Source organism: Sciurus vulgaris, assembly GCF_902686455.1.
Source record: "Sciurus vulgaris genome assembly, chromosome: 4".
Taxonomy (NCBI): domain Eukaryota; kingdom Metazoa; phylum Chordata; class Mammalia; order Rodentia; family Sciuridae; genus Sciurus; species Sciurus vulgaris.
The window spans coordinates 86,592,683-86,612,186 of NC_136464.1; the positions used below are offsets into that span (position 1 = coordinate 86,592,683).

The 19,504-nt window shown below is 36.7% G+C and overlaps 1 protein-coding gene across 1 annotated transcript in view; it reads left to right on the forward strand.

Annotated features, from left to right (window-relative positions):
• Positions 1 to 1,685: 1,685 nt before the first annotated feature.
• LOC306658944 (ankyrin repeat domain-containing protein 26-like) overlaps positions 1,686 to 19,504 on the forward strand; it is a gene marked incomplete at its 5' end in the record, with an annotated part of 49,280 nt that continues 31,461 nt past the window's right edge. Inside the window, 9 exons of the mRNA XM_079136225.1 lie at positions 1,686 to 1,772; positions 6,739 to 6,796; positions 6,894 to 7,048; positions 7,720 to 7,777; positions 7,875 to 8,029; positions 13,941 to 13,998; positions 14,096 to 14,190; positions 17,473 to 17,530; positions 17,631 to 17,788. Coding sequence (XP_078992351.1) covers positions 1,686 to 1,772; positions 6,739 to 6,796; positions 6,894 to 7,048; positions 7,720 to 7,777; positions 7,875 to 8,029; positions 13,941 to 13,998; positions 14,096 to 14,190; positions 17,473 to 17,530; positions 17,631 to 17,788 — 882 coding nt within the window. The remainder of the gene's footprint in view (positions 1,773 to 6,738; positions 6,797 to 6,893; positions 7,049 to 7,719; positions 7,778 to 7,874; positions 8,030 to 13,940; positions 13,999 to 14,095; positions 14,191 to 17,472; positions 17,531 to 17,630; positions 17,789 to 19,504) is intronic.

Here is a 19,504-nt window from a genome sequence, read left to right on the forward strand (position 1 = left end):
GGTTCTACTTTTACACTAGAATAATGTTAGGAACTGTGAAAATTTAGAAATTTTAAATCCGTTTTTCAAAATTTGTATTGCAAAGGTGTTGCACCATGTTTTCTGAGTGCTTCCACTGAAAGAGTATTTAAATCTATCTGAAGGATTTATTCTACAAAATAATAACCAGTTCTAGAAGAAAAGACTCACTTGTCATATTGTATAATATTAATTTCAGACTGTTTTTGCATTGTTGTGTTTTCAAATATCCACTCCAAGACCTCATGTCACATTCTAAGATTCAAATTTTAGATGTTTCTGTACTTATGTATTTAAATGTTTGTTTTAAATGACTTCTGCCACTCAGTGTTATGGAAAATTAGGAAACAGTTTTGTGTATCTTGGAACACTTAGATTACAGATTTGAATGTAAGAAAGATTGATACATTTGACATGAACAAATAGGCAGAAAATAAGATTTCTACTTAGTGAAGTTTTCTACATAATAATGATACTCATGAAGTAGCTAATAATTAGGGTTATTGAATTTCTGAAAATGTGGCTTAAACTTATATTCTCTTGTAAGTTATAGGAGTTATCATTTCAGGTGAGTTATATTGAAATAATGTCACAAATTAGAAACAAACAAATTAGAGAATTGTCATAAATATTAAACTAGATTTTAGAATGTCAATAGATTCTTCCTATGTTGAGTTTTGGTTGGGTTTTTAGATTATAATATCTTAAACATTTTTTGACATCCCACCCATGTGCTGTTAGATGTCTTTTACCACTATACATACATTTTAGAATTTTGATGGCCAGTTCTTTCTTACAGAGGGAAATATATGAAATATCTCTTTTTCTATTTCTCTTTATCTCCCCTGATAATGTTAACAGATTTCAAGTAATAGTTTATAACAGTACTTAACCATTGAATTACTAATTTTATAGTAATAAAACTGAACACTTAGTTATAGAAATAAAAAAGCAACAGTAATATAATACATATCAGTGTTATTAGTATTTATCATTATTATTTTTATTATTATTATCATTATTTATAGTGCTTGGGAATGAACCCAGGGTCCTGTCCATGTGAGGCAAGAATTCTATCAACTATGCCATATCCCCAGCCATATCAGTAATATTAATTTGAAAAAAAATACATTACCTTCAATACTTTCCTCTTAATTCCTTTCTTTACTTCCTTACCTTAAACTCTTATTTAGTTGGTAGGTCCTATATCTAACTATTTGTTTATTCCTCTTTCTTTGTGTTTTTAAAAATTATTTATTCCTTGACTCAGTATTTCTTTACAGAAAACCTTTTTGTAGCCATATTTGTTTTGTATAGTTAGATTTCTTAGTTGCTGTGTGCAGCTTTCATTCACCAAAAATTGCCCCATAAGATTTATTCTTGTCTGTCTTGGATGGAGCTGAATGCATGTAATCATTTCTCTTTTGTTGTTTGGAACACAAGTTGGAAGCATTTTATAGTCTTTGTGACACTAACACACCTTAGTTACAAAGTAGTCCAAAAAACCCAGATATATGTTTTTATCCTCAAGAGATGTTTCCTGTAAATAAAGAAATCATACAAACACATTGAAAACATAAGTAATTACATTTAAATGTCTTAAAATTCGTCATTCTGAGAAACAGGAAGATCAACCCTTTTTGGACCATGATATTTTTGAAAGTGAAATGAAATGTGTGATTTCAACCCTTCGTGTAAGAACTATCAAAGTAAAGAGCTTGCATGGTACTCCTCCTTCCTCAACTGACACAAAGGTAAGGTGCCTTGTAATATTTTTTCCCACCCCATTGTTTACATATTATCTCCCATATTCTCATAATGATGACAGTGATCCTAGAAAGAAATATGAACTCCCTCCTAGTTCACAATAGCAAATAAGTGTTGCACCAAGAGAGACATGTGCAGGATTGAGAGTTGTGGAAGTTGGTAAGAGAAATCAGTTGTCAGATATGCTATTGGGGAAGGAAAAATTAGAAAGAAACCAAATGAATAGTGGTGAATCTGAAAGTGAGAAGGGGAAAATGGAAAGTGTTCTTTAAAGAAGAGCAATATAAATACCTATATTGAATAGAGAATGAAGACAGAGGGTGTAATGCACACAACAAAAATAGCGAAGTTAAGAATAGCAGGAACTGTAGACTTGATTCTTCTGAAGTACTGGAAATTCATTTTAATTAAGAAGTGAAAGAAAACATAATTCTCACTTCTTTCAAATTCATGGAGTATTTATGTAGTTCTGATGTGGATAGTTATGTGAGCAGAATATGGAATCAGTGAAGATCTTTCCAAGTGTGGCATTTAAGCTGAGAAGTATAGAAGGGAAGGAGCCAGCCACATAAGTGTTTAGCGGGGAAAGCATTCTCAACAGAGAGACCATTCTTCTAGTATTGGTCTCCTGAGATTCTGGAGTGAATGGAAACAAGGTGTCAGAATACATGACCACAATCATTTTATGATTATAAGGTATAGAAATATAGGCATGTGTTGAACCATCCTTGCTTTTTTGGAATTAAACCAATTTTATGTTGTTATATGATCATTTAAATGTGTTGTTGAAATTGTTTTCAAACATTTCTTGAGGTGTTTTGTAACTGTGTTCCCAGAAATATTACTAAATAAGTTTCTTTTTGTATTCTTATGTGTTTTTCGTATAAGGTTCACATTGACTTCAAATTATGTGTTTGCCAGTTTCCTCCCTTCCCTCTCCTATGTAATTTTTTGAGGCTCATCAGTGTTAGCTGTTTTTGATGGTCTGGGAAATTTCAACCATGAATATGTTTGGTCCTGGTCTTCTGTTTTTGGAAGGCTTTTCATTACTGCTTCACTATAGTGGCAAATTATCAGTCTGTTTAGATTTCCTGTATACTCTTGATTTAAGTTTTGTAGGGTCATATGTGTCTAGATATTTATCCATTACTTCTTCATTTTCTAATTTTTATAATGTAAGTAATTCTGATAGTCCTCTGAATTTCCCATTTATTGGCATTGAACTTTCCAAAATAGTCCTTAATATGGTCCTCTGGATTTCAGAAAGGTGTCTAAGATATACTTTTTTGTCTGGAAATTTACCCATTTATATCTTCTCTCTTTTTATTTTGGTTAGTGTGATTCTGGCTTTATCTGTCTTGTTTATCTTTTCAAAGAACCAATTCTTTGTTTTATTTATCTTTTTAATTTTCATTCATTTCTAATTTATTAATTTTGGCACTATACCTATTATTTCTTTTTTCTACTGCATTTAGAATGAGATTGGTCTTTTTTCCCTAAAACCTGGAGATTCATGTGTCATGTATCTAGTTGAGATCCCTCTGATCTTTTAGGTATGTGGCCACATTTATAATAAACTTCTACCTTAGAACTGCTTTTAGTGTATACCACAGATTGTGGGATATTTCTTTTTTTCATTGATTCTAAAGACTTTTGAGTACTGCCACTGATTTTTTAATAACCCATTGATAACGTGAAAGTGTATTGCTCATTCTGCGAGTGACTGTACTGTCTCTCTCTTATTTCATGGTGTGCTGTTGAAATATTATTTTATTATGATCAGATAATATGCAAGAAATTGATTGCATTTAGTATTTGCTAAGAATAACCTTTGTGGTCTAATATAGAGTCTGTTTTAGAGAAAATTCTATGGAAAGAATTCTACTCTTGTTTGTGGAAATATTCCATAGACATGTTAATTTCATTTGATGAAACATACATGTGAACTTAGTAGGAACTGTTGATTTTTTTTGTCTGAATGACATAGGTATGGTTGAGACTGGTATATTGAAGTGACCAACACTGATTTCACAGAGGCCCATCTGTCCCTTTACTTTGAGCAATTTTTGTTTTATGAAATTGTGGCCACTGATATTCATGGCATAAATACTTAGAGTCATTAAAACTTCTTGTTGGATTACTCCTTTTACATTTCATAGGTAGTGATTTTCCTTATAATTTCTGGCTTATGGTGTTTTAGCAAATATGAGAAGAGCTACTGCTGCTTGCATTTGGCTTCTATTTGTATAAAATGGAAATACCATTTTCCATCCTTTTATTCTCTGAGACCTTTTGAATGTGATCGTTGTTTCCTGCATTCAACATATAGTTGGGTCTTGACTTTTATCATTTCATGTTTCAATTAATGTCTTTTATGAAAAAGGAAGTGCATTTTCATCCAGCATAAATGATAGAGAGGTATGTATTTCTTCATTTCATTTTATTCTTTTTTAACAATTGAATTCTATCAAAATTCATAATTGCTTATGTACTGTAGCAAGATTTATTAATTCACATGCTCTATGTCTGATTTTTACTTTCTTTTATATGTAGGATTGTTTTGATTACATTTAGCCCCACTGCCTTAGTGGCCATGAATTGTTTTAAATTACTCTTATGCAAATGATTTACAGGTGATAATTTTGTATCCTGCTAGTTTACTGCATTTGATCCTGAGATCCAGAATGTTTTCTTGGGGCTTCTAAAAAGAGAAACATGTCAACAAACAGTGCTAGCATAAGCACTTCTTTTTCTGTATGTATCCCTTTTCTATATCCATATTCTTTCTCTCCTTTGCCTAAGAACTCTGACTAGAGTAACATGGACTATGTTGGCAGAAGTGGAGAAAGAAGGCTTCTCTGTCTTATTCCAGTTTTTAGAAGGAACACTTTCAATTATTCTCTATTTACAATGGTGTTGGCCATGTTTTGAACTTTAAAAGGATGAGGTATGTTTTCTCTCTATCTCATGTTTTGGGGGTTTTAAACTTCATTTTGTTAAATGCTGATCCTACAAAAATTGAGGTAATCATGTGATTGTTCTTTTTAGGTTTAGATGGGGTGATTCATATCTCTTGAACCGAACAATCATCCTCAGAATGAAACACACTTGGTCATGGTGTGCTATGAATTTAATGTGTTATTTAATGTGATTTAAAAGTATTTTGCTAAAAAAAATTTACATTTATGTTCATCAGGATTAATGACTTGACGATTTAGTTCTTTGATGGGTCGTCTTCTCATTTGGAAGCAGGAGACCCCTGCATTATAAAATGAGTTTGGAAGAATACATACAAATAGTTTGCTGCATGGGGTCAGAAGTTCTAGAATTTTTCAGGTGCATTTTTTGGGTCTTCTAAATAGAGAGTCAAGATACTGGCAAAGAGAGCTAGGTTTTTAGCTCTGACTTTGTGTCTATGAACCCATTTCCTTTCTACTATTTTCCTAAAAGCTCTGCCTGGAGCAATGAGCACCATGTTGTACAGAAGTGGTAAAAGCGGGCATTCCTGTTTTCTTGCAACTTTTGGAGGAATGCTTTCAGTTTTCTCCCTATAGATTGAAGTAGGCCTTTGTTTTAGAGAGCATAGCTTTTAAAATATTGAGGCATGTTTTTACTCCCCCTTGTTTTTCTTGTGTTTTGAACCTTTATTTAGTCAAATGCTTTTCTTGTATCTACTGAGATAATCATTTTTATGTGTATTGATATGGTGAATCCCATCAATTGAACCAACCATTAATCCCTGGAAAAGGAACACACTTTTTTATGGTACCCTATCACTTTAATGTGTTTTTGTGTGTGATGCACCAGCATTTTCTTAAGAACTTTGGCATTTTTTTAATTTTATAAAATTTTATTATTGGAATAATGTGCTCATCAGGCATATGGTCTAAAGTTTTCTTTCTTTGATGGGTGGTTGTCTCCTTTTGGAATCAGGGTGATGCCAGCTTCATAAAATGAGTTAGGAAAAATCCCTTCCTTTTCTTTTCCATAGACTATCTTGGAAAGGATTCAAATTACCTCTCCATTGTAGGTGTGGTTGAACTCAGATGAGATTCCACTCGGTCCAGGGCTTTTCTTGGTTGGAAGGCATTTCTAGTATCTTCAACTTGATTCTTTGAACTTGATCTCTGTAAATTTTCTATGTCTTCCCTGCTCAATTTGGGTAGGATACCTTTCCCTAGAAATGTGCCAATATCTTCCTGATTTTCTCATTGATTAAATTAGAAGTTTTCAAAACAGTTTCTGATTACCCAGGGTTTTTGATCTCATCTATGGTGGCATTTCCCTTTAAATCCCATATTGTAGACAATGGAGTCTTTTTCCTTCTTTCCCTTCTGATGAAGGCCAAGGGTTTCTCAATTGGATTGCTATTTTATTCAAGGAACCAAATTCTGTGTCTCATTGGAACATTTGAATCTTTCTCATCCATTTCATTGATTTTGGATGTGACATTCATTATTTCAGGTCTTGTTATGCTTGTAGGTTTGATTTTGTTCTCTGTGTTCCAGGGCCTTGATGTACAATGCTAGGTTATTTATTTGGAGACTTTCTGTTGTTTTAATGAATGAGATCAGTGCTATGACCTTTCTTCTGAAAATTGCCTGCAGAGCCTATCAGTGATAAGGATATTTTGTTTTGATAAACTCTTTGGTCTCTCAATATATTTAAATTTCATCCATGATTTCCTCTGCTCTGTGGTGGTCATTCACTAGTGTACTGTTTAGGCTGGAGAGGTTAGCGTAGCTTCTACTTTTTGGTACATGGTTGATTTCTAATCTCTTTCCGTTATCATAGGACAGAAAACACAGTATTCCCTCTGATTTTTTCATTGGTATGAAGCATTGCTTTGTGTCCTAATATATGGTTAATATCAGAAAATGATCTGTGTGCTGCTGAGTTTAAATAGTACCGAATGCTTGCGCATTACAATTACCATGTTTTTCTTCATCCTAGAGTATCCGTGGGGGAAAAGGTGAAGGTTATGAAAATTTCTTTCAATCCTGGAGCGAGGGTAATGTGTTTGAAGATGGTCCCTTCCTGTGCTGTTTATTGATTCTAAATTACAAACTGTTTCATTTGTATTTGACTTTGTTTTATTTTTATAAAAGGAGAATATGAACCCCAGAAGCAAGGAGAAAATCGAACCTTCCATTACATGGATAATTCTGACAGTGAAATGGAACCTTTGTTTTCCAGCCTGCATGTGAGATGCCTCAGTGTAAAAAGTTTGCCAGAGATGACTCCGACATCCCGGCCTGAAAATGTAAGGTGCCTTCTAATACTTTTCCCCACCCCCTTTTTGCCACATCACCTGCCACAGTCTTTAATGATGACAATGATCCCAGAAACACAAAGCCCCTACTAGTTCACAATAGCAAATAAGTGTATCCCCAAGGGAGATGTATGTGGAGGACTGAGATGCAGAGAATCGAGTAGGAGTAAACTGTTGACGTGTAGAGGGTGGTTGGATGCATATTGATGCCGTCATGGCTGAATGTTGTTTACAGGATTTCAGACCCTGGTTCCCACAATCCCTTTCCCTTCAATCTCACCTTCATCTTCTCTGATGGTCTAACTTATCTTGTGTCACCTCTAATGTCGATTTCTCTCTTCTGCCATTTTGCGTTCATAGCTTTATAAGCTCCTTCATTTGGTTTATTCCTATGTATAACTTTTATCTTCTTGTGAGTGGAGTTGTTATCTGGATTCCATTCTCAGTGGGCTTGTCTTTATTGTGTAGGTATAATCCTCGCATGTTTTATGTTAGGTTTATGCTAGGTTTAGCTCTTACATTCTGTGTATTTTTTTGTTGCTACAAAGCATTGCTTTGTGTCCTAATATATGGTTCATTTCAGAAAATGATCTGTGTGCTGCTGAGTTTAAATAGTACTGAATGCTTGTGCATTACAATTGTCATGTTTTTCTTCATCCTAGAGTATCCGTGGGGGAAAAGGTGAAGGTTATGAAAATTTCTTTCAATCCTGGAGCGAGGGTAATGTGTTTGAAGATGGTCCCTTCCTGTGCTGTTTATTGATTCTAAATTACAAACTGTTTCATTTGTATTTGACTTCGTTTTATTTTTATAAAAGGAGAATATGACCCCCAGAAGCAAGGAGAAAATCGAACCATCCATGACATGGATAATTCTGACAGTGAAGTGGAACCTTTGTTTTCCAGCCTGCATGTGAGATGCCTCAGTGTAAAAAGTTTGCCTGAGATGACTCCGACATCCCGGCCTGAAAATGTAAGGTGCCTTCTAATACTTTTCCCCACCCCCTTTTTGCCACATCACCTGCCATAGTCTTTAATGATGACAATGATCCCAGAAACACAAAGCCCCAGCTAGTTCACAATAGCAAATAAGTATATCACCAAGGGAGACATATAGGACTGAGATGCAGAGGATTGGGTGGGAGTAAACTGTTGACTTGTACAGGATAGTTGGATTCATCTTGATGCCATCATGACTGAATGTTATTTACAAGATTTCAGACCCTGGTTCCCACATCCCTTTCCCTTCAATCTCACCTTCATCTTCTCTTCTTGTGTATCTTCAACTCCTTTATTTATTAAGTTTTAATAGGTGCTTCATAGATGTGCATGAAAGTGGAATGTGATATTCTCATACTTTCAAATAGAGTAATTTTGTCGGATTCATTCCGCATTCTTCCCCCCTTCTCTATCTCTCTTCCCTCCCCATCACTCATTTTCTACTCTACTAGTCTTCCTTTTAACTCCATGGTATCCATCTCCCCCCACACCCAGTTTGTATATCTTAGGTTGCGTTAGGTTCAGCCTAAGAGAGAAGTCATTTGAACACCAATTTCTCCTATGACTCATTTCATTTACCACAAATGTGTCACGTTCCATTTATGTACAGGCAAATGGCATAAGGTCGTTCTTTAATACACAGGAAACCTCCTTCATGTGCATAGACTGCATTTTTAATCCATTCAATACGTGTCGGTATTTCCTTTGCGAGTTGGTCTGGAAAAGGAAATCATGTACCTGTATCCCTCTTGGTCTGCTGGTTTTACAATTACATTTGGACAAATACCCAGGAGTAGAATAGCTGGATCACATGAGTGTCCTATTCCAGTTATTTGAGGAATCTCTGTGTAGCTTCCCGGAACTGCTGCACTAATTTGTAGTACCACATAGAGTGTGTGAGGGTACCTTTGCGCCACATCCTCATCAACATTTATGGCATTTATTCCTGATGATTGCCATTGTGACTGAAGAGAGGAAATCTCTGAGTAATTTTGTCTTGCCACTACTATCACGATCGCTTAGACATCTTGAACATTCTGTTGATGTGTACTTGAATATTTGTGTTTCATCTCTTGTGAAGTGTCTGCTCAGTCTTAATTGATTGGTTAAGTGTATTCATGATGCCAAGCATTTTGAGTTCTGTATATACTCTCGTTGTGAATGCCCTCTTAGAGCAGTACTTTACCAAGGATGACTCCTATCCTGAAGATTCTCTCTTGCTGCTCTTTATCCTTTGCCTTGCTGTCAGACCCTTTAAAAGAAAAAGAAAAGGCTGTCTATTCCCACGTGTATGTTTTTGGCCCTTGTGTTCGAGGATCAGATGACTCTGCAGACTCTAGTGGGTTATTCTCTGTACCGTCCATCAATTCTCGTTTCTGTGTCTGTTTTAATGCTGGCATCAACCTGTTGTCCTGACTCTTGAACTGTGTTATCCTTTGAAATTGGGTATGAGGATGTCTCCCCTTTGCTCTTTTTTCTGGTGTTTCCTCTGTTTGTGGTCCGTTTTCCATATGTGCGAATATCAGGATAATTTTCTCCAGTTGCAAGAAGAATATCATTGCAGTATTTCAGGGATTGCATGAGATCAGTGAAGCACTGTGGGTATGCAAATTTCCCCAAGACTAGGCATTCCTTTTCATGAGTAATACAGGTCTCTATCTCATCTTGTGTCGCCTCTAATGTCGATTTCTCTCTTCTGCCATTTTGCGTTCATAGCTTTATAAGCTCCTTCATTTGGTTCATTCCTATGTATAACTTTTATCTTCTTGTGAGTGGAGTTGTTATCTGGATTCCTTTCTCAGTGGGCTTTTCTTTATTGTGTAGGTATAATCCTCGCATGTTTTATGTTGTCTTTGTGTTCAGTTACTTTACTAAGTTAGTTAATCCCATCTTAACTTTTTCCCATGGAGCATTTTGCATCTTGGACCAGTGGCCATGATATTCCTTCAGTGGGTTTAATTTAACTTCTCACTTTGTATTTCTTTCCCTTGTCTAATTGCTCTAACATTTCATGTGCTTTTTTGTCCAGGAGTGGTGAGCATGCACATGTTTTACTTGTTTCTGATTTCAGGGGAAATGCTTTCCATTTCTCACCGTGTAATCTGCCATGGCCTTTTGATGTGGCATACACAGCTTCTGTAATCCTACAGCAAGATCTTGCTGTCCTAAGCTCTTGAGACTTTTCTAATATAACACTGATGAATTTGTCAAGGCTCTTATATATATATGGATATGACTGTGAGATTTTCATCTTGATGTTCTTTGTGCTGTACTGCATTTATTGATTTGCATGTGTTGAACCATCCTTGCATTTCTGGAATTAAACCAATATTATGTTGTTGTTTGACCATTAAAATGAGGGTTAAAAATGTTTTCTAGGTTTTCATGAGGGTTTTGGCACTTATGTCCTTCAAGAATACTATTAAATATGTTTCTTTGTTTTGTTGTTATGCTGGTTTTCTATAAGGAAGGTATTGCCCTCATAGAATGTCTCTACCTGATTTCCTCTTTTCTTTTCTATGTAATTTTTGGAAGATCATCAGTTTTACTTGTCCTTTGATGTTCTGAGAAATTTTAGCCAGGAATATGTCTGGTCCTGGGCTTTTGATTTTGGAAGTCTTTCCATTACTGCTTGAATAGAGTGCATGCTATTGGTCTGTTTCGATTTCTGGTGTCTTATTGATGCAAAGTTTAGAGGTCATATGTGTCTAGAAATTCATTCATTTCTTCTCTTTTCTAGTTTTTATAATGTTGAAGTCATCCCATCAGGTCTCTGGAATTCCCTTTTATTGGCATTGAACTTTTCAAACAAGTCCTTAAAAGTCCCCTGAATTTCAGAATGGTTTCTGTTCCAGATCCACTGTTGTTGTCTGTGAACATATTCATTGGCATCTTCCTTGGTGTTTCCTTCGATCAGCTTGCTTCAGTGTTTTATCAAACAGGTTGACCTTCTCCAAGAACCAACCCTTTGTTTTATTTATCTTTTCTATTGCTAACTCGTTTTCTGATTTCTTGTTTTGGCACAAATATGTATCGTTTATTTCTCTTTGCTGACTTGGGGTCAGATGGTTCTTTTTTCCTTCAGACCTCAAGATTAATCTGTGGTTAATTTAGTTGAGATCTCTGTGATTTTCAGGTACATTTATGAACTTCCATCTTAGCACTGCTTTCATTGTATCTAATGGATTCTGGGATGTTTCTCTTTTCCCTTGATGCTAAGGGTCATTAAAAACTTCTCCCATTTCCTTGTTGGGCCATTCCTTTTGCAAACGCATACTGAAAGTCGTGGTAGCGATCGTACTGACTGTGTCCTCTTGGTTATTGTATTTTCAAAGAGTTATTTTATCATGATCTGATAATGTGCCAGGAATAGTTTGATTGCTTTGTGTACTTTTGTACAAATAGCTTTGATGTCCAACATACAACCCACTTTAGAGAAACTTTTATGAGAAGACTGAGTATTTGACTATTCTCTAAAGAAATAGTCCATAGACATGTGCAAAGTGCTTTTGATCCAGAGTACATTGAATGGGTGGAGTAACTGTTCATTTGTAGTGTGGAAGGCATAGCAGTTTCTGAGAGTGGTATATTGATGTGACCCACGCTGATGTAACTGAGACTCATCTGCTATTTTACTTTGAGTGGTTTTTGTTTCTTGACCTTGGGGGCAGTGAAGTCCAAGCATCATTATTTACAGCCCTTAAGGTTTCTTGTTGGATTATTCCTTTGACCAGTTAGAAGTGGTCTCCCTTGTTCATTCTGACTCATGGTGGTTTGAAGTCATTTGGAAACATGAGAAGAGCCACTTCTCCTTGCTTTGGGCTTCCACTTGTAGGAAGTGGAAGTACCATTTTCCATCTTTTCATTCTGTCAGTCCCATGGCATGTGATGTGTGTTTCCTGCAGACAAGATAGAGTTGGGTTTTGACATCTACATTCAATATTCCACCTAATGTCTTTGAATTGAAGAGCCAAGCATGTGAACATTCAGTATGAGTGGTAGAGTGGTATATATTACTTTGGGTCACTTTGCTTCGTTTTAAATTTTGGATTCACCCCTAATTCACATTTGCCTAACCTCTATTGTGATAGTACATGCTCTATTGTCTCATTGTCTTCGTGTTTTACAAGTAGGATTGTTTGGAGTACTTTCAGCAGTGTGCCTTAGTGGTCTAGAGTTGTTGGAAACTACTCTTCTGCAGTAGATTGATGGGTGTTCCTTTTATATGTTGCTAGTTTGTTGCATGGGCCATGAGTTCTAGAATTTTTCAGATGCATTTTTTGGTTCTTCTAAATAGAGAGTCAAGATACTGGCAAAGAGAGCTAGGTTTAGCTCTTACATTGTGTTATGAACCCTTTTCCTTTTGACTATCTTCCTAATAGCTCTGGCTGGAGCAATGAGCACCATGTTGTACAGAAGTGGTAAAAGCGGGCATTCCTGTTTTCTTGCAACTTTTGGAGGAATGCTTTCAGTTTTCTCCCTATAGATTGAAGTAGGCCTTTGTTTTAGAGAGCATAGCTTTTAAAATATTGAGGCATGTTTTTACTCCCCCTTGTTTTTCTTGTGTTTTGAACCTTTATTTAGTCAAATGCTTTTCTTGCATCTACTGAGATAATCATTTTTATGTGTATTGATATGGTGAATCCCATCAATTGAACCAACCATTAATCCCTGGAAAAGGAACACACTTTTTTATGGTACCCTATCACTTTAATGTGTTTTTGTGTGTGATGCACCAGCATTTTCTTAAGAACTTTGGCATTTTTTTAATTTTATAAAATTTTATTATTGGAATAATGTGCTCATCAGGCATATGGTCTAAAGTTTTCTTTCTTTGATGGGTGGTTGTCTCCTTTTGGAATCAGGGTGATGCCAGCTTCATAAAATGAGTTAGGAAAAATCCCTTCCTTTTCTTTTCCATAGACTATCTTGGAAAGGATTCAAATTACCTCTCCATTGTAGGTGTGGTTGAACTCAGATGAGATTCCACTCGGTCCAGGGCTTTTCTTGGTTGGAAGGCATTTCTAGTATCTTCAACTTGATTCTTTGAACTTGATCTCTGTAAATTTTCTATGTCTTCCCTGCTCAATTTGGGTAGGATACCTTTCCCTAGAAATGTGCCAATATCTTCCTGATTTTCTCATTGATTAAATTAGAAGTTTTCAAAACAGTTTCTGATTACCCAGGGTTTTTGATCTCATCTATGGTGGCATTTCCCTTTAAATCCCATATTGTAGACAATGGAGTCTTTTTCCTTCTTTCCCTTCTGATGAAGGCCAAGGGTTTCTCAGTTGGATTGCTATTTTATTCAAGGAACCAAATTCTGTGTCTCATTGGAACATTTGAATCTTTCTCATCCATTTCATTGATTTTGGATGTGACATTCATTATTTCAGGTCTTGTTATGCTTGTAGGTTTGATTTTGTTCTCTGTGTTCCAGGGCCTTGATGTACAATGCTAGGTTATTTATTTGGAGACTTTCTGTTGTTTTAATGAATGAGATCAGTGCTATGACCTTTCTTCTGAAAATTGCCTGCAGAGCCTATCAGTGATAAGGATATTTTGTTTTGATAAACTCTTTGGTCTCTCAATATATTTAAATTTCATCCATGATTTCCTCTGCTCTGTGGTGGTCATTCACTAGTGTACTGTTTAGGCTGGAGAGGTTAGCGTAGCTTCTACTTTTTGGTACATGGTTGATTTCTAATCTCTTTCCGTTATCATAGGACAGAAAACACAGTATTCCCTCTGATTTTTTCATTGGTATGAAGCATTGCTTTGTGTCCTAATATATGGTTAATATCAGAAAATGATCTGTGTGCTGCTGAGTTTAAATAGTACCGAATGCTTGCGCATTACAATTACCATGTTTTTCTTCATCCTAGAGTATCCGTGGGGGAAAAGGTGAAGGTTATGAAAATTTCTTTCAATCCTGGAGCGAGGGTAATGTGTTTGAAGATGGTCCCTTCCTGTGCTGTTTATTGATTCTAAATTACAAACTGTTTCATTTGTATTTGACTTTGTTTTATTTTTATAAAAGGAGAATATGAACCCCAGAAGCAAGGAGAAAATCGAACCTTCCATGACATGGAAAATTCAGAGAGTGACGGCGTTCATACGCTCTCAAGCCTTCAGGTTTGCTGCCTGAGCGCAGTAAACTATTTTCCTGGGCTGACTGGATCCTCCTGCCCAGAAAATGTAAGGTGCCTTCTAATACTTTTCCCCACCCCTTTTTGACACCTGACCTCATACAGTCCTTTAATGAAGACAATAATCCTAGAAAGAAACACAAGGCCCCTACTAGTTTACAGTAGCAAATAACATATCCCCAAGGGAGACGCATGTGGAGGACTGAGATGCAGAGGATTGGGTAGGAGTAAACTGTTGACGTGTACAGGGTCGTTGGATGCGTATTGATGCCGTCATGGCTGAATGTTGTTTACAGGATTTCAGACCCTGGTTCCCACCATCCCTTTGCCTTCAATCTCACCTTCGTCTTCTCTGCTGGTCTAACTTCAGCTCCTTTATTTATTAAGTTGTCATAGGTGCTTCATAGACGTGCTTAAAGGTGGAATACGATAGACTCATCCTTTCAAAGAAAGTAATTTTGTCTATTCATTCCACATTCTCTCCCCTTCCCTATCTCCCTGGCCTCCCCATTACTCATTTTCTACCCCACTAGTCTTCCCTTTAACACCACAGTATCCCTTTCCCCCACCCCCAATTTGTATATTTTAGGATGGGTTAGCTTCAGCCTAAGAGAGAAGGCATTGAACACCGATTTTTCTCCTGTGACTCATTTCATGGAGCACAATTGTCTCACATTCCATTTATGTATAGGCAAGTGGCATAAGGTCTTTCTTGAATACACAGGAAACCTCCTTCATGTGCATAGAGCGCGTTTTGTAATGCAGTCAATACGTGTCGGTGTTTCTCTAAAGAATATAATTATATAATGTAATTATATAATATAAATAATTCTCTAAAGAATTATTCCCTGGACAACTGCAAAGTGCTTTTGATCCAGAGTACATTGGACGGGCGGAGTAACTGTTCATTTGTTGTGTGGAAGGCATTGCAGTTTGCGAGAGTGGTATATTGATGTGACCCACGCTGATGTACCTGGGACTCATCGGGTATTTTCCTTTGAGTGGTTTCTGTTTCTTCACCTCGGGGGCAGTGAAGTCCAAACATCATTATTGATAGCCCTTCAGGTTTCCTGTTGGATTATACCTTTGACCAGGTAGCAGTGATCTTCCTTGTTCTTTCTGTCTCATGGTGGTTTGAAGTCGTGTGGGGACACGAGAAGAGCCACGTCTGCTTGCCTTGGGCTTCCACTTGTGGGGAGTGGAAGTACCATTTTCTGTGCTTTCATTCTGTCAGTCCCCTGGCAGGTGATGTGTGTTTCCTGCAGACAAGACAGAGTTGGGTCTTGACTTCTGCATTCAATATTCCACCTAATGTCTTTGAATTGAAGAACCAAGCATGTGAACTTTCCGTATGAGTGTTCAAGTGGTATGTATTACTTTGGGTCACTTTGCTTCGTTTTCAATTTTGGATTCACCCCTAATTCACATTTGCCTAACCTCTCTTGTGATAGTACATGCTCTATTGTGTCATTGTCTTTGTGTTTTATGAGTAGGATTGTTTGGAGTCCTTTCAGCGGTGCTGCCTTAGCGGTCTACAGTTGTTGGAAACTACTCTTCTGCAGGGGATGGATGGGTGTTCCTTTTGCATGTTGCTAGTTTGTTGCATGGGCCATGAGTTCTAGAATTTTTCCGGTGCATTTTTTGGGTCCTCTAAATAGAGAATCAAGATATTGGCAAAGAGAGCCCGGTTTAGCTGTGACTTTGTGTGTATGAACCCTTTTCCTTTCTACTATTTTCCTAAAGGCTCGAGCGGGGGCAGTGAGCACCACGTTGTACAGACGTGGTAAAAGCGGGCATCCCTGTTCTCTTGCAACTTTGGGAGGAGTGCTTCCAGGTTTCTCCCTTTAGATTGAAGCGGGCCTTTGTTTTAGAGAGCATAGCTTTTAAAATGTTGAGGCATGTTTTTACTCCCCCTTGTTTTTCATGTGCTTTGAACCTTTATTTAGTCAAGTGCTTTTCCTGCATCCTCTGCGATAATCACCTGCGTCCCTTTTTCTATGTGTATCGGTATGCTGAATCCCATCACTAGAACCAACCGTTCATCCCTGGAAAAGGAACACCCTTTTTCATGGTACCCTATCACTTTAATGTGTTTTTGTGTGTGAAGCACCAGCATTTTCTTAAGAACGTTTGCATTTAAGTTTTCTTTTTATGTGATAAAATGTTATTATTGACATGATGAGTTCATCAGAGGTATGGTCTGAGGTTTTCTTTCTTTGATGGGTCCTTCTCCTTTTGGAATCGGGGTGATGCCAGCTTCATAAAATGGGTTTGGAAGGATGCCTTCCTTTTCTTTTCCATAGAATATGTTGGAGAGGATTTTTATTACCTCTTCATTGAAGGTGTGGTTGAACACAGCTGAGATTCCATCGGGTCCTGGGATTTCGTGGTTGGAAGGCATTTCTAGTATCTTGAACTTGATGCTTTGAACTGGATCTGGGTAAATTTTCTGTGTCTTCCCTGCTCCGTGTGGTAGGAAATCTTTCTCTAGAATTGTGCCTATATCTTCCTGATAATTTCTTTAATTGGATTAGATGTTTTCAAAACTGTTTCCAATTCTTTCGGGTGTTTGATCTCGTCCATGGTGACTTTTCCCTTTAAATCCCATATTGTAGACAACGGAGTCTTTTTCATCCTTTCCCTGCTTATGAAGGCCAAGGGTTTGTCAACTGGATTGTTCTTTCTTTCGAGGAACCTAATCGTGTGTCTTGTTGAAACATTTGAATCTTTTGTTTCCATGACATTGATGTGGCTTGTGACGTTCATTGTTTCAGGCCTTGTCGGGCTTGCAGTTTTGATGTTTTCTTCTCCCTGTCCCAGGGCCATGATGTGCAACGTTCGGTTATTTATTTGGAGACTTTCTGTTGTTTTAAAGAATGAGATCAGTGGTATGCGCTTTGTTCTGAAAACCGCCTGCAGAGCCTATCAGTGATAAGGATATTTTGTTTTGATAAACTCTTTGGTTTCTGAATATATTTAAATTTCATCCATGATTTCCTCTGCTGTGCCCTGTTCATTCCCTAGTGTACTCTTTGGGCTGGAGAGGTGAGCGTAGCTTCTACTCTGTAGTACATTGCTGATTTCTAATCTCTTTCCGTTATCATCGAACAGAAGGCAAGGCATTCCCTCTGATTTTTCCCTTGGTACGAAGCATTGCTCTGCATCCTAATATATGGATATTTCATTTCAGAAAATGATCTGCGTGTGCTGAGTTTAAATAGTAGGGAATGCTTGCTCGTTACAATTATCATGTTTTTCTTCATCCTAGAATATCTGTGGCGGAAACGGAGAAGCGTGTGCAAATTCCTTTGCCCACTGGAACCATGGTAATGTGTTTAAAGACGGTCTCCCCTCCCTGTGCTTTTTATTGATTCTAAATTACAAAGTGTTTCATGTGTATTTTACTTGGTTTTGTTATTATCCAAGGGAACGCTGAGCCCTGGATTGAAGATGAAAATCCATCGTTTGATGACATGGAAAATTCAGAGAGTGACGGCGTTCATACGCTCTCAAGCCTTCAGGTTTGCTGCCTGAGCGCAGTAAACTATTTTCCTGGGCTGACTGGATCCTCCTGCCCAGAAAATGTAAGGTGCCTTCTAATACTTTTCCCCACCCCTTTTTGACACCTGACCTCATACAGTCCTTTAATGAAGACAATAATCCTAGAAAGAAACACAAGGCCCCTACTAGTTTACAGTAGCAAATAACATATCCCCAAGGGAGACGCATGTGGAGGACTGAGATGCAGAGGATTGGGTAGGAGTAAACTGTTGACGTGTACAGGGTCGTTGGATGCGTATTGATGCCGTCATGGCTGAATGTTGTTTACAGGATTTCAGACCCTGGTTCCCACCATCCCTTTGCCTTCAATCTCACCTTCGTCTTCTCTGCTTGTCTAGCTTAAACTTCTTTTTTTATTATGTTTTCATAGATGTTTGTTTTACGTGTATAAATGTTCAATATGATATTCTCATTCTTCCAAATAGTTATTTTGTCAGATTCATTCTATAATTTCTTCTTTTCCCTTTTCGTCTTCCATCCCCATCAAAATGATTCACAATCTCCTAGTAACTTTTTGATAGCATTTCTGCAGCCAGCATTGTATATTTTTGCTTGCTTTAATTTCATCCTGAGAGAGTAAATTTTTCAAAACTGATTATCTCTTGTGCCTTTTTTCACTTCATTCAATATCCTGTTTTCCATCTATGTTTGTCACATGGCATAAGGTCTTTAGTATGCAGGAATACATCTTCATGTGTATATATCACATTTTTTACCCTTTCAATATGTCTTGGGTTCTGTGAGTTTTGCTGGTGATGTATTTATATACTTCTATCCCTATTGTTATCCCTATTATCTCATTTTACTACTTTCTGACATATGCCCAGAAGTTGATTAGGTGGATCATATGATTTTTCAACTTGAGTTTTTGAAAATATTCCAGATTCCTTTTCAGAATGGCTACACTGATTTGTAGTCCCACCAAAAATTTGTGAGGTACATTTTTCCCCACATCCTAAGCAGCATTTACTCTGTGTACTCTTGATGGTTTCCATTCTGACTGGAGAGGAAATCTCTGAGTATTGCATCTCTTTTGAATTGCATTTAATATGACTGGTAAACCTTTTGAACATATTTTCCATATGTATTTGAATATTTCTTTTTCTTCCTTTGCTAAATTTCCATTTATTCCTAATTTATTGGGTTAATTGTATTCATGATGCTAACCTAAGCATTTTCAGTTTTTTATATAGTTTTGTTATCAGTGTCCTCTCAGAGCAATAGTTTGCAAATTTTTCTCATGTTCTTTATATTCTGTCTTCAGGGTCATTATCATTTCTCTTGCTCTTTGCTTCATTAAAAGAAAAAGAAAAAGCTATAGCCAAGTGGCTTATTCTCTGTATCTTCCATCAACTCTGGTTTGTGTATATTTTATTGCCATCATGATGCTATTTTCCTGATTATTTCTCTGTGTTATATTTTGAATGTAAGAATTTTGATCTTTCTATATCTAGAAAGTCATTCATTTTTTCTACACTTTCTTATTTTTATACTGTAAGTGATTCTAGTAGTCCTCTAAAATTCTGTTTTATTGGCATTGAAATTTTCAGCATGGTTCTTGATTGTTCTGTGGATTTCAGAAAGGTTCTCTTCAAAAGCCAGTTTTTGTCTGCAAATTTATCAATGATATCTTCTCTCTCTTTACTTTGTTAGTTTGGTTCAGTGTTTATCAAACTTCTTGATGTTTACAAGGAACCATCTCTATGTTTCATTTATTCCTTGTATTATTCATTTTCATT